At 48.1% G+C, this 19815-nt stretch overlaps 1 protein-coding gene across 1 annotated transcript; it reads right to left on the bottom strand.

Moving 5' to 3' along the window:
- Positions 1 to 3204: 3204 nt before the first annotated feature.
- LOC308167018 (uncharacterized protein) lies at positions 3205 to 17275 on the bottom strand (the record flags this gene model as incomplete). Its single annotated transcript, XM_080541363.1, is given in 5 exon segments — positions 3205 to 5686; positions 5688 to 5698; positions 8096 to 8312; positions 14933 to 15153; positions 17035 to 17275. Coding segments are annotated over 5 exon segments (1662 nt in total). The 3' UTR covers positions 3205 to 4714.
- Between the last annotated feature and the right edge of the window lie 2540 nt (positions 17276 to 19815).

The following is a 19815-nucleotide window of genomic DNA, read 5'->3' as shown; positions in this document are numbered from 1 at the left end:
TCCTCCTCCCTCTTCCTCTTCTCCTCCTCCTCCCTCTTTCTCTCCTCCTCCCTCTTCCTCTCCTCCTCCCTCTTCCTCTCCTCCTCCTCCTCCCTCTTCCTCTCCTCCTCTTCCCTCTTTCTCTCCTACTCCTCCTCCCTCTTCCTCTCCTCCTCCTCCTCCCTCTTCCTCTTCAGCCATATCCTTTGTCACAGTCTGTGTCGCCCCGGCAGGAAATGATGTTTTCTCTGCATCTGAGATCCCGTCCACAGTTGTGTCCGTCTCCTGCGGGCTTCTCAGCACGTCACCCAGACGCACTGTGAAAACAAAACAATATGTGATTAATACAGACAAGCCAGTATCTGTTAATAACAGGGCCTACAAATATATGCTATCAATATGAAATTGGATCACTAAAAAAGATATATAAGTGAGATATTGAAGTTTTATGACGTCATTAACGATAAAAGTGTAATGTTTCGAGTCACCTGTGTGACTGATTTCCTATTGGGTGCACTGCTGGCCAATAACAGAGCCAGTCAGCTATAGTAGCTTCAGTAGTAGTGAGCATGTTCAGGTGCGCTGTCAGAGGGTGCGTTCGTAAATTCGCTCTGAGAGCGCCGGAGCGCACACTGGGTTAAACGTCATAAAAGAGACCAAGTAATTTGATTGGACAAGAGGCATTCTGATCAGTGCTGATCAGATTTACAATGCGAATGTACGAACGCAGCCAGACTCTGTTTACAATCACAGATATCACTGTTGCATTCAAACTGCATTTGGTTATATAAAAAACTGCCAAGCCAACCAGATGATATATGATATGTAATGGGGGCAGAGAGAAAGGACAGACACGTTTATCGTCCCATACCTTCGTTTTCCCCATCCGCTCTCTGTCCCGCCGGGTGCTCTCCCACACCCTCCCCCGCCTCGGACCACTCCGAGTCCCGCTGGCTGTCGCAGGAAACACCGGTGCTGTGGGCCTGTGCTCGGTGTTCATCCGTAGGCGTTAAATCACCCACCGCCTTCGACATCATCGTATTACCACCATCATCATCGTCAGTCTGAAGGGTCTTGCTATCTTCATCCTGGCTGACCGACCCACCACCACCCCCGACCCCCGGGTCTCTGTTTAACACACTGTTATCACCGAGACATCCCGGCACCTCCTCGCCGGCGTCAGGGCTAACCCTCCCGGCCTGTCCCGGTGGTGTTACCTCGGGGGCTTCGCTTCTCCTTGTCTCTATCAGTGCCCCCCCCGAGTGGACCTGGACCTCCTCCTCCTCCTCCTCCTCCTCCTCCTCCTGGCTTCTTCTCGGGGGCTCTGGTGGACCGACTGCGGCGGCCATGTTCACCGCTGGTCTCTCTTCTTCTCTTCCTCAACATGAAGCAGCGGGCGAATCCAGGGTGTGACGTCAGGACCGGCAGTGAGGTCCGCGGCCCCTACTCCCCCTCCTGCTCCCTCCCCTACTCCCCCTCCTGCTCCCTCCCCTGCTCCCTCCCCTACTCCCCCTCCTGCTCTCCCCCCTGCTCCCTCCCCTACTCCCCCTCCTGCTCTCCCCCCTACTCCCCCACCCGAGCTGTAATAGTAGCTTAATTCCAATTATTTATCTAGTTTTCTTTTGAAAAAGTGAAGAGAGTAATGTCAGGAGCTTACTACACAGCTACCAGGCTCCTAACCCTAACCACTGGACACTACCAGGAGTTGTTATGAATGTAACTACCACCAAGCTACTGCAAAATGCAGTTTAACTAGTTGAACGACCCCCTGAAGCGGCGCAGTTTCTCTGTGAATCATCATGTTAATTTTCGTAGCATTCACGTCTAGTTACACACACACACACACACACACACACACACACACATCACACACATCACATTAGTGATGGGGGAAACGAAGTTTTCGACGCAATTGACAGTTCGACACAATTGTGTCGGAAAAAGTGTCGATCTATCGATGCATTCGATACAGCAGCTCCATACTGCCATCTGCTGGTCAGGTCGTGGTATAGCGGCTGTATCGACTGATTCACAAGTCAGGAATTTGAGGCAAAATACAATAAGCCCACCGTCATCTGCGATGTCTTGTTCAATAAAGGTGCTGTGATAAACTGTATCAATGTGTATGTGGCCATATACGATCTTAAATGTTGGTGTGTCTAGTAGACTATAATAAATAAATATATTAATTAATAAATAAATGCAACTGTTGTGTCCATTTCTGATATGAATAGAATAGAATTTGCCATTTAGCAAACGCTTTTAATCCAAAAGCTACTTACAGGGACATTCCCCCTAGAGTAATTGTAGTACTCAAGGGCACACTAGTGGTGTTGTTTCAGGCAGGATTTGAACTCACAACCTTCCGATCACCAGTCCAATTCACTATTCACTCCACTATCCCCTTGACATGTCAGGATACATATCTGAATGACATTTCGGCATGTGTGGGACATGGCTGTTTGACAATTGGAGCAGATATAAATGGTCAACATGTCATAACAGGGCCACAGTGTTGGGACGTGCTCGTGGAACAGGGAAAAGTGCAACACAAGGCTATATTGTGGGAACTGGACAGAGATGTGCTTATGTGAACAATAACATTTGTATTGCTTGTGTACATGAACAGGCAACGTTTTTTAATGTATATTTATCTGGCTAGCCTATGTGTTGCAATTATGAATCTATGACTATCTCTGTATGTTCTATGTCTATCTAGCAATATCTACCAATCTCCTGTCTATTTCTATCTCTGTCTCTGTCAATAAATGTATTCTGTCTAGCGTCCGTATGTCTCCACTCTGTCTACAACCCTCGAATATGAGAGAGAGTTCCACGTCATTTTATGCAGAACGAGACTTGGACCACTGCCTCGTCTGCGGAATGATTGACACACCGGTCAGAGGTGCTCGTGTGACGTACGAAGCTTCGTTCGAGTAATCACGTGGTTTTTGCCAATTTGACACAAGCATCGATACATTTGTATCGACGCACATTGTGTCGGAAGATCGACGCTGTGTCGTGACTACTGCGTCGAGCGTAACATCACATCACACACACATCACACCACACACACACACACACATCCATGGATCAATGAGTTCAGGTCTGCCTTTATTCATCTCTGGTTACTTCATGTGTGCAGCAGAACCTTTCCGCTGGTTGACGTATAAACTGTGCAAAACGGAACACAAATGTCTCCTTTGTTCACCACCCATCGCATCCTTACTTCCTGTCTGCTACGACATTTGACATGTGCGTTACTGTCCACGCGCCAGCCACGTCATGCAGGATAAAAGCACATATACATACGTCATATACCGGCATAAATGTGTCAGATATTGATATCATATATCAATATATAACCTGGAACATGTCAGTGCTATTCAGGAAAACACTTCTACATCTGAAAGATTGCAGCCCAATTGTAACGATTTATCATCTAAATGGCAAATACATTGTTATACAATATTTACTTGCATTATATGCATTTGCATGTGGAGATATGCATCATTAAACTGAGAGACACATTGAGCATGATCATTCTGTATGCATGGTACATTCAATTGAAACCATGACAACTACCAGTCAAACTGTAGGAATTTACTATTACGCGAAAGATGCTCTTATAGATAGAAACCTTGTATTATATACTGGATCCATAGCTGCAGACTATGGCTGCGTTCGTAAATTCGCTCTGAGAGCGCCGGAGCGCACACTGGGGTCAACGTCATAAATGGACCACAAAATAATTTGATTGGACAAGAGGCCACTCCATGAGTGCTGGTCAGATAATCCAGAGCAAATTTAATTTAAATAAAATAAAATAAATCCCACGGGGTGTCCTCTGGAGTGCTTTATGTCAATGTAGTGATGTCATCTCTCTAACAGGATGTGATGTCATCTCACTACAGGATGTGGACAGTGTTGAACAAGCAGAATGATGGAGGTTCTCGCGTGGAAAGCAGCGCGTACAAACACACAGGGGCGAGTCCACCACCTCAGAAGGCATCGTAAAGTCATCCATGCTTAGATAGGGAATTATACAATAATAATAATAATAATAATACAATAGTATAATTAGATAGTGATTGTATTCCGACGATCCGAAAGTATACGTTTGCGACAGGTGGGGTTGGAGCCCACCCGGGCCTCTCCCATGGAAGACACAAGCGTCTACCTTTGTCCTCCAGGTGGTCAGAAGGGCTACCTGCTAGCGAACCACCTCCGCTACGCATCCAGCAGCAGCAGGAGAGTCTGTGGTCGTGTGGTCGTGTGTCCACATCTCTGAGCAGGCTGGCAGCAACACCACAGCTCAGCCTATCTAATCTATCGCTTCAATAAATAATAAACATAATCAGTATCAAGTATTTCACTATTGTCAGGCGGCGAGAGCTCTCGACATTTCTACATCACCAAACACACATTTCTACATCACCATGTTGTTCCCAACATAACAAGCCCCCGAGCATTACCGGTAGTAGTTTTGTTTTGTTTTGTTGTGACAGTTTGTATCCATGGCAACCAGCTCTGAGCTGAGGTGTTTCTGTCTGTGTGAGGCGCTCTCTGACGTAAGCTAGCGAAGGAACGCAACTTCCAACGAGACGAACGGCGTGGAGGGGGGGGGGGGAAAGAATCATTTCAAATCAGATTGTACGGAACAGAACGACAAGAAAATAAAAAAATAAATTAAGTACATCCGTCAAAAGCTTTAGGTACGCCTCTCTTCTGCGTCTTAACGCCTTCTTCTCCTCCTGTGATCGGTTCTCCCCCGCCGAGGCCGCTGGACTGTTCCGTTAATGACCAAGGGTGGGTCGGGGTGGGACGTACCATCCAGTATATCTGGGGGTGGGGGGGGGGGTGGTGGTATGGAGGGGGCAGCGCCTCCAGATGGTTGACTACCTGGCCCCTGTAGCGCTTGTTGTTGTTGTTCAAGTTGCTGCGACAGTTGCGACGATTGTATCTGCTGCTGCTGATGTTGCAGGTGTGAATGCTGCGGTGTCTGCTGCGATGGTAGCTGTTGTTTATGATGTGGTTGTGGTTGTTGTGGTTGTTGTTGTGGTTGCGGTTGTTGTGGCTGTTGTTGTGGTTGTGGTTGTTGTTGTTGTGGTTGTTGTTGTTGTTGTTGTGGTTGTGGTTGTTGTGGTTGTGGTTGTGGCTGTGGTTGTGGTTGTGGTTGTGGTTGTTGCTGTGCCTCCAGGACGCCCAGCAGCTGTTGCAGCAGCAGGTTGTTCTGCGTGAGGCTGTGGGCCAGGGCGTCGTGCGAGGCCACCAGGGTCCTCATGTCCCTCCTGAAGCCCTCGCCGAACTCCCTGAGGCTCTGCTCCACCCTGGCCCCCAGCTGCAGGGCCGCCTCCCCCAGCCCACGGAGCTCCTCCTCCAGCCAGGCCCCTCCTCCCCGCGGGCCCCCCCCGCCCTCCCCCAGGCCCTGCTGGGGCCCCCCCAGGGAGGGCTGAGGGCTGGGCTGGGGGGTCCCGTTAAGGAAGGGGGCGCTGTAGAGGGGGGAGGGGGGCAGCCAGCGCTCTGAGGCGGGGGGGGGTCCGATGCCCAGCCCCCCCAGCCCCCCCAGCCCCAGCTTCTCCTCCATGCTGCTGTCTGCTCCCCCGTCACACTCCCCCCCCCCGCCCCCCGCCTCCGCATCGCGCTCCCCCGCCTCACGCTCCCCGCTGTCCTCCTCCTTCTCCAGGCCGTCTCTCTCCGACCCCTCCTCCTCCTCCTCCTCCTCCTCCTCCTCCTCCTCCTCCTCCTCCTCCTGCTGCACAGGACAGGGAAGGCAGGTTAGAACGACGGACAATGTGTCTGCACTGCAGATGAGATGATCAAATGGATGGAGGGAGGGAGGGAGGGATGGATGGAGGGACGGAGGGAGGGATGGAGGGAGTGTGGGAGGGAGGGAGGGATGGAGGGAGGGAGGGATGGAGGGATGGAGGGAGGGAGGGAGGGAGCGAGGGAGGGAGTGTCTACCATGCTAGGGTAGGGAGGGAGGGAGGGAGTGTCTACCACGCTAGGTTAGGGAGGGAGGGAGGGAGTGTCTACCACGCTAGGTTAGGGAGGGAGGGAGGGAGTGTGTACCATGCTAGGGAGGGAGGGAGTGTGTACCATGCTAGGGAGGGAGGGAGGGAGTGTGTACCATGCTAGGGAGGGAGGGAGGGAGGGTCTACCATGCTAGGGAGGGAGGGAGGGAGGGAGTGTGTACCATGCTAGGGAGGGAGGGAGGGAGGGAGTGTGTACCATGCTAGGGAGGGAGGGAGGGAGGGAGTGTGTACCATGCTAGGTTAGGGAGGGAGGGAGGGAGTGTGTACCACGCTAGGTTAGGGAGGGAGGGAGGGAGTGTGTACCATGCTAGGGAGGGAGGGAGGGAGGGTGTACCATGCTAGGGAGGGAGGGAGGGTCTACCATGCTAGGGAGGGAGGGAGGGAGGGAGTGTGTACCATGCTAGGGAGGGAGGGAGGGAGGGAGTGTGTACCATGCTAGGTTAGGGAGGGAGGGAGTGTGTACCACGCTAGGGAGGGAGGGAGGGAGGGTGTACCACGCTACGTTAGGGAGGGAGGGTGTACCACGCTACGTTAGGGAGGGAGGGAGGGAGTGTGTACCATGCTAGGTTAGGGAGGGAGGGAGTGTGTACCATGCTAGGGAGGGAGGGAGGGAGGGAGTGTGTACCATGCTAGGTTAGGGAGGGAGGGAGGGAGTGTGTACCATGCTAGGTTAGGGAGGGAGGGAGGGAGTGTGTACCATGCTAGGGAGGGAGGGAGGGAGGGAGGGAGTGTCTACCACGCTAGGTTAGGGAGGGAGGGAGGGAGTGTGTACCACGCTAGGGAGGGAGGGAGGGAGTGTGTACCACGCTAGGGAAGGAGGGAGGGAGTGTGTACCATGCTAGGGAGGGAGGGAGGGAGGGAGTGTGTACCATGCTAGGGAGGGAGGGAGGGAGGGAGTGTGTACTATGCTAGGGAGGGAGGGAGGGAGGGAGGGAGGGTCTACCATGCTAGGTTAGGGAGGGAGGGAGTGTGTACCATGCTAGGGAGGGAGGGAGGGAGTGTGTACCATGCTAGGGAGGGAGGGAGGGAGGGAGTGTGTACCATGCTAGGGAGGGAGGGAGGGAGGGAGGGTCTACCATGCTAGGGAGGGAGGGAGGGAGGGAGTGTGTACCATGCTAGGGAGGGAGGGAGGGAGGGAGGGTCTACCATGCTAGGTTAGGGAGGGAGGGAGGGAGTGTGTACCACGCTAGGGAGGGAGGGAGGGAGGGTGTACCACGCTACGTTAGGGAGGGAGGGAGTGTGTACCATGCTAGGGAGGGAGGGAGGGAGTGTGTACCATGCTAGGTTAGGGAGGGAGGGAGGGTGTGTACCATGCTAGGTTAGGGAGGGAGGGAGGGAGGGAGTGTGTACCATGCTAGGGAGGGAGGGAGGGAGGGAGTGTGTACCACGCTAGGGAGGGAGGGAGGGAGTGTGTACCACGCTAGGGAGGGAGGGAGGGAGTGTGTACCATGCTAGGGAGGGAGGGAGGGAGTGTGTACCATGCTAGGTTAGGGAGGGAGGGAGGGAGTGTGTACCACGCTAGGTTAGGGAGGGAGGGAGGGAGTGTGTACCATGCTAGGGAGGGAGGGAGGGAGGGAGTGTGTACCACGCTAGGTTAGGGAGGGAGGGAGGTAGGGAGTGTCTACCACGCTAGGATAGGGAGGGAGTGTGTACCACGCTAGGGAGGGAGGGAGGGAGGGAGTGTGTACCACGCTAGGTTAGGGAGGGAGGGAGTGTGTACCACGCTAGGTTAGGGAGGGAGGGAGTGTGTACCACGCTAGGTTAGGGAGGGAGGGAGGGAGGGAGGGATGGAGTGTCTACCACGCTAGGATAGGGAGGGAGGGAGTGTGTACCACGCCAGGATAGGGAGGGAGTGTGTACCACGCTAGGGAGGGAGGGAGTGTGTACCATGCTAGGGAGGGAGGGAGGGAGGGAGTGTGTACCACGCTAGGTTAGAGAGGGAGGGAGGGAGTGTGTACCACGCTAGGTTAGGGAGGGAGGGAGTGTGTACCACGCTAGGTTAGGGAGGGAGGGAGTGTCTACCACGCTAGGTTAGGGAGGGAGGGAGGGAGGGAGGGAGTGTGTACCACACTAGGCCTCACCTGTGTCTGACTCGGTGTAGCTGGTGTAGCTGGCCTTCCCTCTGGTGCTGCTGGGCCTATGGTGTCTGGAGGCTTGGTGGAGCCTAGGGCTCGCCTGAGCGCTGCGGCCCAGCAGGGAGCCCCGGCTGCCGGGGGGCAGGTAGCAGGTGCGGTGGTGCCGGGCGTCGGCCAGCCGCCCGCCGTTGCGTCTCTTCAGGTCGTCCCATCGCTTTTTCACCTGTCAGGGAGTTATTCACATAGTCTAAATACTACAATAGTTAGCCAGCTAACAGTGTTAGCTAGCTACTAGCCCTGACTCGTTCCCATAGCAACACAGCTCTTAAGTCAAGCTTAGCCTGGGGGGAAGGAGGCTAACTTTCTAACCTCAAAATAAGTCAGTCTTATTTTTTATGCAACATCTTAATTAGACTGGTCTGACCTGAGAATATAAAACTAGTCTAAGGCTTAGACCAGTCTATGTTTATGAGAATATAAGACTATGTCTCAAGAATGTCTCAAGTATTATCTCGGCGGTTAGTCGAGTGAAAGAAAAACAACATACAGATGATAATTCACACAATATAATACCACGAAAGCGTACGGCACTAAACAATAACATTCATTTGGGCAGCATCATACTCAAACTCAGGCAGAAGGGCAGGGTCCGGGCAGGTGCACACACTGTCACAGACTGCCAGTGCATCATACAGGTACATCATTCAGCTGGTTATAGCGGTTTCTTTTTCTATTCTACTATTCAATTTCTACTTCTGCTGTCTGCGTCTCCCTGGGTATTCCAGATGGCAAACAGTAAAGAAATGCCACATATACCAGGACTTAAGAAACAAGATGTCCAACAAAGGATTTGACAAACCCTGGCCTATTTTGCGCAACAAGTAGACTCTGATGCAGCGGAGACAGGGTTGCCAGATGGGCTGGTTTTTGGTGGATTTAGCAGTTTTTAGACTGTGGTTAGGTTGGAAATTCTCAATCCCATCAGGCAACCCTGAGCGGAGAGTCTACATGGTATGATTACAGATATCACACTGCAGGAGATGCACACCACGCTTTGTTAAAAGAAATAACGATTTATTGTACTTTTCTACTGATAATACATTCTACTGATGTGGTCTACCATTTGGTTTTAGTTATATTGCTCTCAGTTGTTTGTACCTTTTGCTAAATCAAGCATTTAGAATGTAGAGTGCATATTGCGAAAGTTCGCAACGTAAAAAAACGCAATGGACTCCGCAACGGACCGGTGTGCAAGGTCTCTGTGCGTAACGTTTTTTTCGGATTACGGATGAAAAAATATGCATGCATTGATGTGCAAAGACCTTAAGGCTTAGACCAGTCTTAATCTATGTTTATGAGAATATAAGACTAGTCTAAGGTTTAGACCAGTCTTAATCTATGTTTATGAGAATATAAGACTAGTCTAAGGCTTAGACCAGTCTTAGGGCCAATCCCAATTCACCCCTAGCCCTTCGTTTTCACCCCTTTGGCTCGATTTGCGCGTTCACGTTTAGGGCGAGGGCTGTCCCAATTCATATTTCATCGAGGGCTAGGGGTAAGGGGGAGGGCTAACTATTACTTCGTTTCGAGCGATTCCAGGACCACACTAGCTTCGAAGGGCTAGGTGTACGCTACCCCTTGATACCAGGATGCATTGCGAATCATCTACAGAAATCTTATGTCGCTCTATTCAATGCGGAAATGTCATTTTAATTCTCTGTAATTACTTATTAATAAAGATTTGAAAAATTATGATAACCATCTTATTGTCTTAGTTTAATGTCATTACAATGCATTATAGACCTTTTATTTATAACACGCATAACCCAAAAATCGCTTTTATGTCGGTGCTGTGTCTAACGTTACAGTAACGCAACGCTGCATGACAGTCGAGCATTTCAGAGATGTACAGTCATAAATCAATTATTACCTGTGGCGTTTGACAGCGGATGATGGTACACATATGTAAAGTTATCTATCAAACGTTCGGCTGACTTGTACATGATGCGCATTTTGACCTATTTCCACCCGCAATCTAATCCGAGCATTTGTTATTATGTAATATTATTAATGGGTTGTATCATTCATTTCAATGCATTATAGACCTTTTCTTTATAACAAGCACAACAACAACAAAACGTTATCATGCCGATGTGCTGTGTGTCTAACGTTACAAGCTGATTTGTGCATGACAGCCGCGCATTGACATATTTCCATGTCTGATGTCTAATGTCTGATGTACTAATGTCATTTCAATGCATTATAGACCTTTTCTTTATAACAAGCACAACAACAACAAAACGTTATTATGCCGATGTGCTGTGTGCTGTGTGTCTAACGTTACAAGCTGATTTGTGCATGACAGCCGCGCATTGACATATTTCCATGTCTAATGGCATATGACACGCGAAATGTAACTACAGTTAAGGATACGCGTAAAGGATGATGATATATCACCGTTCGACTCTACTGAGAAATGTTTCCGCTTATTTGTCATCTCTCCTTCACGGGCAAATGTGGCCGCGTCCCCAAGAGATCCTCTTTCTACGTTTTTGACCACCACTATGATGGATTGATTTTTGGATTCTAGACGACGAATTGTTCTGAGAAAGGCGCTTGGTAACGTGATTTTTGGACAACGCTTTATGACTATTGATGGACTGGTTGTTTTGGTTGGAGTCATTCATTGTCATTAAATTCATTGTCATTATTGCGATGTCCACAAAAAAGACATCGCTGACGGAAGAGACTAAAAAAGGAACGTCTAAACCAGGGGTGCTCATTACGTCCGGTCGATCGCGAAGGTAGTGTGGGTAGATCACACGGCATTGAAAAAAAAAAAAAAAAATTTTTTTTTTTTTTCCCTGTGTGGTCCAGACGGGACGCCTTTCGTCTGGACCACACAGGAGAGGGCATCACTCAGCCCCGCGCCGCCTCACAACACACACACACACACACACACACACACACACACACAGACAAGCACACACACACACACACACACACACACACACACACAGACAGACAGACAGACAGACAGACACAAGCACACACACATGCACACACAGACAGACAGACAGACAGACAGACAGACACACACACACACACACACACAGACAGACAGACACACACAGACACTCCGCCGCCCGGAGACGTCGATGGCACCTGGCTTGGCACTGGCCAGTCTGGTGTAAACCACTCAGAGCTCCTGAGTTAATGTTAATGGACTACCAGTGTGAATATTTGTTATATAGTTTAATAAATCTCTTCTTTGATTTTGAAACAGTGTAGCGTGGCCTTAATTTGTTATTATTACAGTACATTTTTGTGTTCGCAGCAATGGCAATATGTTTTATTTGGTTGGTAGATCTTGTTGAGCTGGTAATTTGAAAAGTAGCTCACAAGCCTAAAAAGTGTGAGCACCCCTGGTCTAAACACTACAGTGTGTTGATAACAAACGAAAATAGATGCTTATCAGTGTTTCCTCCAGGAATTTTTACCATGGTGGCGGGTAGTGCCGACCGCGCGCGATTTTTTCGCGTGCGCGCGCATGAAACGCGCACGCGCGCTCAAAACAGCGTTTTTTTTTTTTTTTTTTTTTCTAATCACAGCCAAAACTAGAGGATGGCCAAAAAAAATAAATAATGAATATACAGAATATAAACTTGTGACTGACAGTCACATACACACACAAAGATCATCAGCTATAATATAATACGAAGTAGGCCTACATGAGCACAAAAGCGGCTAACGTTACTGATTAACTGTTTACTGTAGTGCAGAGAGATGGTAGTCGTAGGCGGCGTATCAAATGACAAAGCTAAACGTTTAATGAAGGACATGAACGATTGTCAACAACACACTCAAGCATGCCTGGATATTTGTAAGAACTCTCGCGAGATTTATCAGACTAAACCTGGATTTTCCCTTTAGCGATGTTGATGGAATACCCCCCGGATGTCACTACGGTGGCCTGTACACAATAACAATAATACCACAGTTCACATTTAGACCAATCAGGAGCCCTTGTGTCACGTCGTCAACTGAATGTCATTAATCTGATTTTGGATCAGCGGTTAGAGAGAGATGGGCGTGGATTTAGGTGCACTTTTAGTCAACATCCATTATAGCGCTGATCTAGGATCAGATATATTTTAATCAGCTAAAATGTGTTTTTTTTTTTTGTTTTTTTTTTTGGAGATTTTTTTTTTTTTTTTTTTTGAGAAATCTGCATGGTGGCGGAGGAAATTCCATCGTGGCGGCCCGCCACGATGAAATGCATGTAGAGGAAACACTGCTTATAGCACACGCAACAGAAATAAACACAGCTGAAGAAGGCATTGCGCGATGTGAGAATTCGCCGGCAACACAACGCGTCAACCGTACCGCGTGATGACGTAGGCGCCGTGAAGGGCTGTCCCAATCCATAGGGCTTTGATTTCAAGGGGTAGGGCTTGTGACGTATTCGAAGGCCTTGCCTTCGAATCGAGTGACACTCGAAAACGAGCCATAGGGGTAGAAAAGAGAATCGGGATTGGGCCTTAATCTGTTTATGAGAACATAAGACTAGTCTAAGGCTTAGACCAGTCTTAATCTGTTTATGATAATATAAGACTAGTCTAAGGCTTAGACCAGTCTTAATCTATGTTTATGAGAATATAAGACTAGTCTAAGGCTTAGACCAGTCTTTCTTTTCTACCACTTCGGCTCGTTTTGGAGTCACTCGCTTTGGAGCCAAGGCCTCCGAACAGAGCCACACGCCGTAGTGGTTCCCCGGGGGAAATGGGACAACCTTTCACGACTAATACGTCATCCGTAGTGTAATGAATGGGTTAATTCATAGTCAGGACAGCGCATGCGCCTTAGAGAGAGTTCATGATATACCAGTAGGTGACTGACAGGTGTCGAGAGAACCGAAGTAAACTGGTTATACCTTTGTTGAACCCAGACTAAAGTGTCTTATTATTCTATGTCCAAGTGACATTACACGTAGTATCGTAGAAAAGCATTGACACTCGCGATTCATTCACAACTTGAATGAACTTGAACGCTATCAATCGATCAAACAAGTCATCAAATAAAAAAGAACAATGCTTCATTATCAGACTGTGGGGAGTAGGACGCAGTAAGCGGAGAACGGAGGAAGCGAGGAGAAGCAGCGGAGAGTCGGTTGTAGAGAGACGTCGGAGAGCGCTACAGGAGAGGGCACGTTGATGAGGACCCAAGTGGCATCAGCCGGTGCCAATTGCGCCCCCATCCCTTCACCAACCGTCCTGTGGCTCCCTCTGCAGGTCAGAACGCGCCATGTTCCCCACACAGACCATGACAGAATAAGCTCTAACCTGTATGAAACCTGTGCTCCAGTGGTGTAGTCTAGGTGATACGCAGGACTACGCCGTATACCCACTAGGAAAGGCCAAGGATTTCCGTGTACCCACTTAAAAATGTGTGAGGATACGTAACATGGGACACGTTCATTCATACAATTCTGAATTGTAACAATTCGTCTGTGTTACGAAGCGCTTGACTTTTGGACCATTGGGACTGACTATAGCGTCATATACCATCAACGGGCGGAAACATGAAATATGTCAAAATGCAGCACTATCATGCGCAGATCAGCCTTATAACATGTAATTTATATATATATATATATATATAACAGCACAGATATATTTTTATGGCGTTACGAAATCCGATGTGACAGGAACGCTGGAGAAACAGCCGCTGTCCACTGCATTAATTAACTACATGTCATTGATGAGTCTCCCACTCACTGCCCTCCATCAGAAATGGCACATCCATCAATAATATTAGGCTACATAATAACAACTGCTCGGATTAGATTGCCGGTGGTTTTGGTATAATAACAACTATAGCGTCATATACCACCAAGGGGGGGGAATTCACGCCTATCATGCTGTCAAACACCACAGGTAATAATTTATTTCTAAATAAACATGATTGTACATCTCTGAAATGTGAATCGCGCACCGATTTATTTCTATTGGGAAGGCTGTGCTTGACACTTCCATGGGACTGACGCCGGGGCAGCGGAACACGGTGACTGTCAGCCTGTGACAAACGCGCTCCGGTGTCCTGCCCGCTGTCCCAAGCGCGCTGGACTGTGGAACTTTCTATGTTAAGCACCTCGGCATAACAGCGATTTTTTTGTTATGCTTGTTGTAAAGAAAAGGTCTATAATGCATTGAAATGACATTAAACTAAGATAATACGATGGTTATCATAATTTTTCTTACAAGTAATTCCAGAAAAAGTAAATGACATTTCAGGCTCGTATTACGAGAGCGAAAAGAACATTTCTGTAGATGTTTCGCAATGCATGCCGGAAGGGAGTCTCATGGCTCCGAATCGAACGAGGGTCAAGATTTTCTCCAAATGGAGCCATGGAAAACCCTAACCCTCACCCTAACCCTAAATGAGTAATGAATTGGGATGCCACTACGGCTACACGTGAACGCGCAAAATGGAGCCGTAGGGGTGAAAACGGAGCCGGAGTGGTGAATTGGGATTCACCCTTAATCTATGTTTATGAGAACATAAGACCAGTCTAAGGCTTAAACCAGTCTTAATCTGTGTTTATGCAACCGGCCCCTGGTCTTGATGATAATTTAAACGTGTCTTGTTGTCTAGACAACAACAACTTCCAACTAGAGAAACCCGGTTGTCATAGTTTATCAGGTTAAGTGTGTTCATTCTGCCCAGACAGTCTGTCCCTTCCTTTCCTCCCTCCTTCTCTCCTTCCCTCCCTCCCTCTCTCCCTCCCTCCTTCCTTCCCTCCCTCCTTCCCTCCCTCCGTCCTTCCCTCCCTCCCTCCCTCACCTCTCGGAGGGTGCGGGGGACCCGCGACACGGCGTTGACGCGCTCCAGGATGCCGGCCCAGATGCGCTCCCTCTCCCTCCTGCGCAGCCTCCCCGCCGGGCCGAACAGCTCTCCCTCGCTCCGGGTCACCTCCGACACCAGAACCTCCAGCTCCGCCCCGCTGAAACGACTCTTCCTCTTACCTGCCCCGCCCGACGACAACGCTGACGACATAGCCCTATCTGAGGGAGGGTGGGAGGGAGGGAGGGAAGGAGGGAGGGAGGGAGGGAAGGAAAGAGGGAGGGAAGGAAGGAGGGAGGGAAGGAAGGAGGGAGGGAGGGAAGGAAAGAGGGAGGGAAGGAAGGAGGGAGGGAGGGAAGGAGGGAGGGAAGGAAAGAGGGAGGGAAGGAAGGAGGGAGGGAAGGAGGGAGGGAAGGAAAGAGGGAGGGAAGGAAGGAGGGAGGGAAGGAAGGAGGGAGGGAAGGAAAGAGGGAGGGAAGGAAGGAGGGAGTGAGGGAAGGAGGGAGGGAGGGAGGGAAGGAGGGAGGGAAGGAAAGAGGGAGGGAAGGAAGGAGGGAGGGAGGGAAGGAAAGAGGGAGGGAAGGAAGGAGGGAGGGAAGGAAAGAGGGAGGGAAGGAAGGAGGGAGGGAAGGAGGGAGGGAAGGAAAGAGGGAGGGAAGGAAGGAGGGAGGGAAGGAAGGAGGGAGGGAAGGAAAGAGGGAGGGAAGGAAGGAGGGAGTGAGGGAGGGAAGGAGGGAGGGAGGGAAGGAGGGAGGGAAGGAAAGAGGGAGGGAAGGAAGGAGGGAGGGAAGGAGGGAGGGAGGGAAAGAGGGAGGGAGGGAAAGAGGGAGGGTTGGAGGGAGGGAGGGAGGGAGAGAGGGAGGGAGGGAAGGAGGGAGTGAAAGAGGGAGGGAGGGAGGGAGGGCGGGAGGGAGAGAAAGAAAGAAAGAAAGAGAAAGTCATAATGTTAATGACATGCTCATTTACAGTATCTTGTGAGACGTTTGTTCCAGTCCCTCAGACTTCATTCACCAGAAACACATGAATGATGGTCCTTCATGTTGCAGCCAATCAGAGCGCTGTTGCTAGGTAAACACCACAGGCACTCTAGGTGGTGAATTCCCTGGCAGTTGGTCAGGGTTAAAGCTGTGAGTATGGTAGGATACTCTGGTTTAACACTGTGAGTATGGTAGGATACTCTGTTTTAACACTGTGAGTATGGTAGGATACTCTGTTTTATCACTGTGAGTATGGTAGGATACTGTTTTTGTTAGCTCTAGAGTTCACCTCATATAGTGTAGTAAACAGATGCATCATGTAGAGATAATGGCATTCATTGTCATTGGCTCAGATGTTAAAACAGATCCTACCATACTTAAGTCTCTCTCTTGCCCTGGTTCTAATCCAGCTGATATGTGTGATCCACTGAGAGCTGCTGACAGTGACAGTCCATGCTAAACATGCTAAACACGCTAAACATGCTAAACACGCTAAACACGCTAAACACGCTAAACATGCTAAACACGCTAAACACGCTAAACCCACGTGTCCAGGCATGTTATGTATAATTATTATTATTATTACTAGTAGTAGTAGTAGCAATATAGTAGTAGTAGTTAGTAGTAGTAGTAGTATAGTAGTGTAGAAGTATAGTAGTAGTAGTAGTATAGAAGTATAGTAGTATTAGTAGTAGTAGTAGTAGTAGTAGTAGTAGTAGTAGTAGTAGTAGTAATAGTAGTAGTAGTAGTAGTAGTATAGAAGTATAGTAGTAGTAGTAGTAGTTAGTAGTATAGTAGTAGTAGTATAGAAGTATAGTAGTAATAGTAGTAGTAGTAATAGTAGTAGTAGTAGTAGTATAGTAGTAGTAGTAGTAGTAGTATAGTAGTAGTAACAGTAGTAGTAGTAGTAGTAGTATAGTAGTATTAGTAGTAATAGTAGTAGTAGTAATAGCAGTAGTAGTATTAGTATAGAAGTATAGTAGTATTAGTAATAGTAATAGTAGTAATAGTAGTAATAGTAGTATTAGTGTGGAAGTATAGTAGTATTAGTAATAGTAATAGTAGTAGTAGTGGTAGTAGTATTCTCCATCTGCAGGGTCTATCTAGCCTCCTAGCCAGTCTTACTGTGTTCCAGGGACAGCAGGTCGTCAGAGGAGCCCCCCGGGGCCATGAGGCTGGGGTGGACCACCACCACGTTGAAGGGCAGACCTCCAGGCAGGCCGCTGGCGTGGTCGCAGCTGCCCTCCGAGTCGTCGTCCTCCCTGGGGAAGCCGTCCTCCGAGGCCCCCCCCCCGAGCGGCCCCTCCGGAGACTCCACCTTGATGTGCTCGTACAGCAGCCCCCCCTCCTCATAATACTCAGTCATGGGTGGGCACAGGTCAGGTGACACAGACTGACTGACTGACAGGTTACACAGACAGACAGACAGACGGACAGACAGACAGACTGACTGGCCAGGTCCGCTTACACAGACAGACAGACAGACTGACTGCTTACACAGACAGACTGACTGACTGCTTACACAGACAGACTGACTGACTGCTTACACAGACTGACTGACTGACTGCTTACACAGACAGACTGACTGACTGCTTACACAGACAGACTGACTGACTGCTTACACAGACAGACTGACTGACTGCTTACACAGACAGACTGACTGACTGCTTACACAGACAGACTGACTGACTGCTTACACAGACAGACTGACTGACTGCTTACACAGACAGACTGACTGCTTACACAGACAGACTGACTGACTGCTTACACAGACAGACAGACTGACTGCTTACACAGACAGACTGACTGACTGACTGCTTACACAGACAGACAGACTGACTGCTTACACAGACAGACTGACTGACTGCTTACACAGACAGACTGACTGACTGCTTACACAGACTGACTGACTGACTGCTTACACAGACAGACAGACTGACTGCTTACACAGACAGACAGACTGACTGCTTACACAGACAGACTGACTGACTGCTTACACAGACAGACAGACTGACTGCTTACACAGACAGACAGACTGACTGCTTACACAGACAGACTGACTGACTGCTTACACAGACAGACTGACTGACTGCTTACACAGACAGACTGACTGACTGCTTACACAGACAGACTGACTGCTTACACAGACAGACAGACTGACTGCTTACACAGACAGACAGACTGACTGCTTACACAGACAGACTGACTGACTGCTTACACAGACAGACAGACTGACTGCTTACACAGACAGACTGACTGACTGCTTACACAGACAGACTGACTGACTGCTTACACAGACAGACTGACTGACTGCTTACACAGACAGACTGACTGACTGCTTACACAGACAGACTGACTGACTGCTTACACAGACAGACTGATAGACAGACAGACAGACAGATTGACTGACTGCTCCATTCACACAGACACTGGAGTCTCATACAGAATCATTGTTGTTGTTGTTGTTGTTGTTGTTGTTGTTGTTGTTGACATTCAAGCATTATTTGCCTGGCTATACTTAACTATACTAGTCTTAACTATACTAGTCCTTCACTATTCTAGTCCTTCACTATTCTAGTCCTTCACTATTCTAGTCCTTCACTATACTAGTCTTAACTATACTAGTCTTAACTATACTAGTCTTAACTATACTAGTCTTAACTATACTAGTCCTTCACTATTCTAGTCCTTCACTATTCTAGTCCTTCACTATTCTAGTCCTTCACTATACTAGTCTTAACTATACTAGTCTTAACTATACTAGTCTTAACTATACTAGTCTTAACTATACTAGTCTTCACTATTCTAGTCTTCACTATACTAGTCTTAACTATACTAGTCTTCACTATACTAGTCCTTCACTATACTAGTCCTTCACTATACTAGTCTTAACTATACTAGTCTTAACTATTCTAGTCTTAACTATACTAGTCCTTCACTATACTAGTCTTAACTATTCTAGTCTTAACTATACTAGTCTTAACTATACTAGTCTTCACTATTCTAGTCTTCACTATACTAGTCTTAACTATACTAGTCCTTCACTATACTAGTCTTAACTATTCTAGTCTTAACTATACTAGTCTTCACTATACTAGTCTTCACTATACTAGTCTTAACTATACTAGTCCTTCACTATACTAGTCTTAACTATTCTAGTCCTTCACTATACTAGTCTTAACTATACTAGTCTTCACTATACTAGTCTTAACTATACTAGTCTTAACTATACTAGTCCTTCACTATACTAGTCTTTACTATACTAGTCTTCACTATACTAGTCTTAACTATACTAGTCTTAACTATACTAGTCCTTCACTATACTAGTCTTCACTATACTAGTCTTCACTATACTAGTCGTTCACTATACTAGTCTTTCACTATTCTAGTCCTTAACTATACTAGTCTTAACTATACTAGTCCTTGACTTGCGTCTGGTGGAGACAGTCTGCTGTGGTGTTTCATCCGCAGCTCCGGTGTGGAGGCACCAGAACCTTCTACAAGCTACTAAACTAGCCCAGTAACTAAACTAGCCCAGTAACTAAACTAGCCCAGTAACTAAACTAGCCCAGTAACTAAACTAGCCCAATAACTACTGCTGTTTAAAAATCAACAGAGAATAAAAAGCAGGTGCAAATAAAGTTGAAGGGATTTTGGACTGAAAGCTGAAAATGCTGCATCCAAGTGGCCACATGGCACCAGTGACATCAGCCACAACATATACTGAGGAGGGGGTGGGGGGGGGAATGTCAACCCTACAAAGAGAGAAACATAAGACGTGTTAACCTACCATACAGTTACACAATTAACAAATGTAAAAACAAATTAAAAACATGGTGTTTAAAAGTTGGGATAAAGTCAAGCACCTTCACAACAGTCGAATTTAGTTTTGTCAGCAGGGAGAGT

This window comes from Nansenia antarctica (assembly GCF_963989245.1).
Source record: "Nansenia antarctica genome assembly, chromosome: 10".
NCBI classification, from domain to species: Eukaryota; Metazoa; Chordata; class Actinopteri; order Argentiniformes; family Microstomatidae; genus Nansenia; species Nansenia antarctica.
This window is presented reverse-complemented; position numbering and strand designations above follow the sequence as displayed.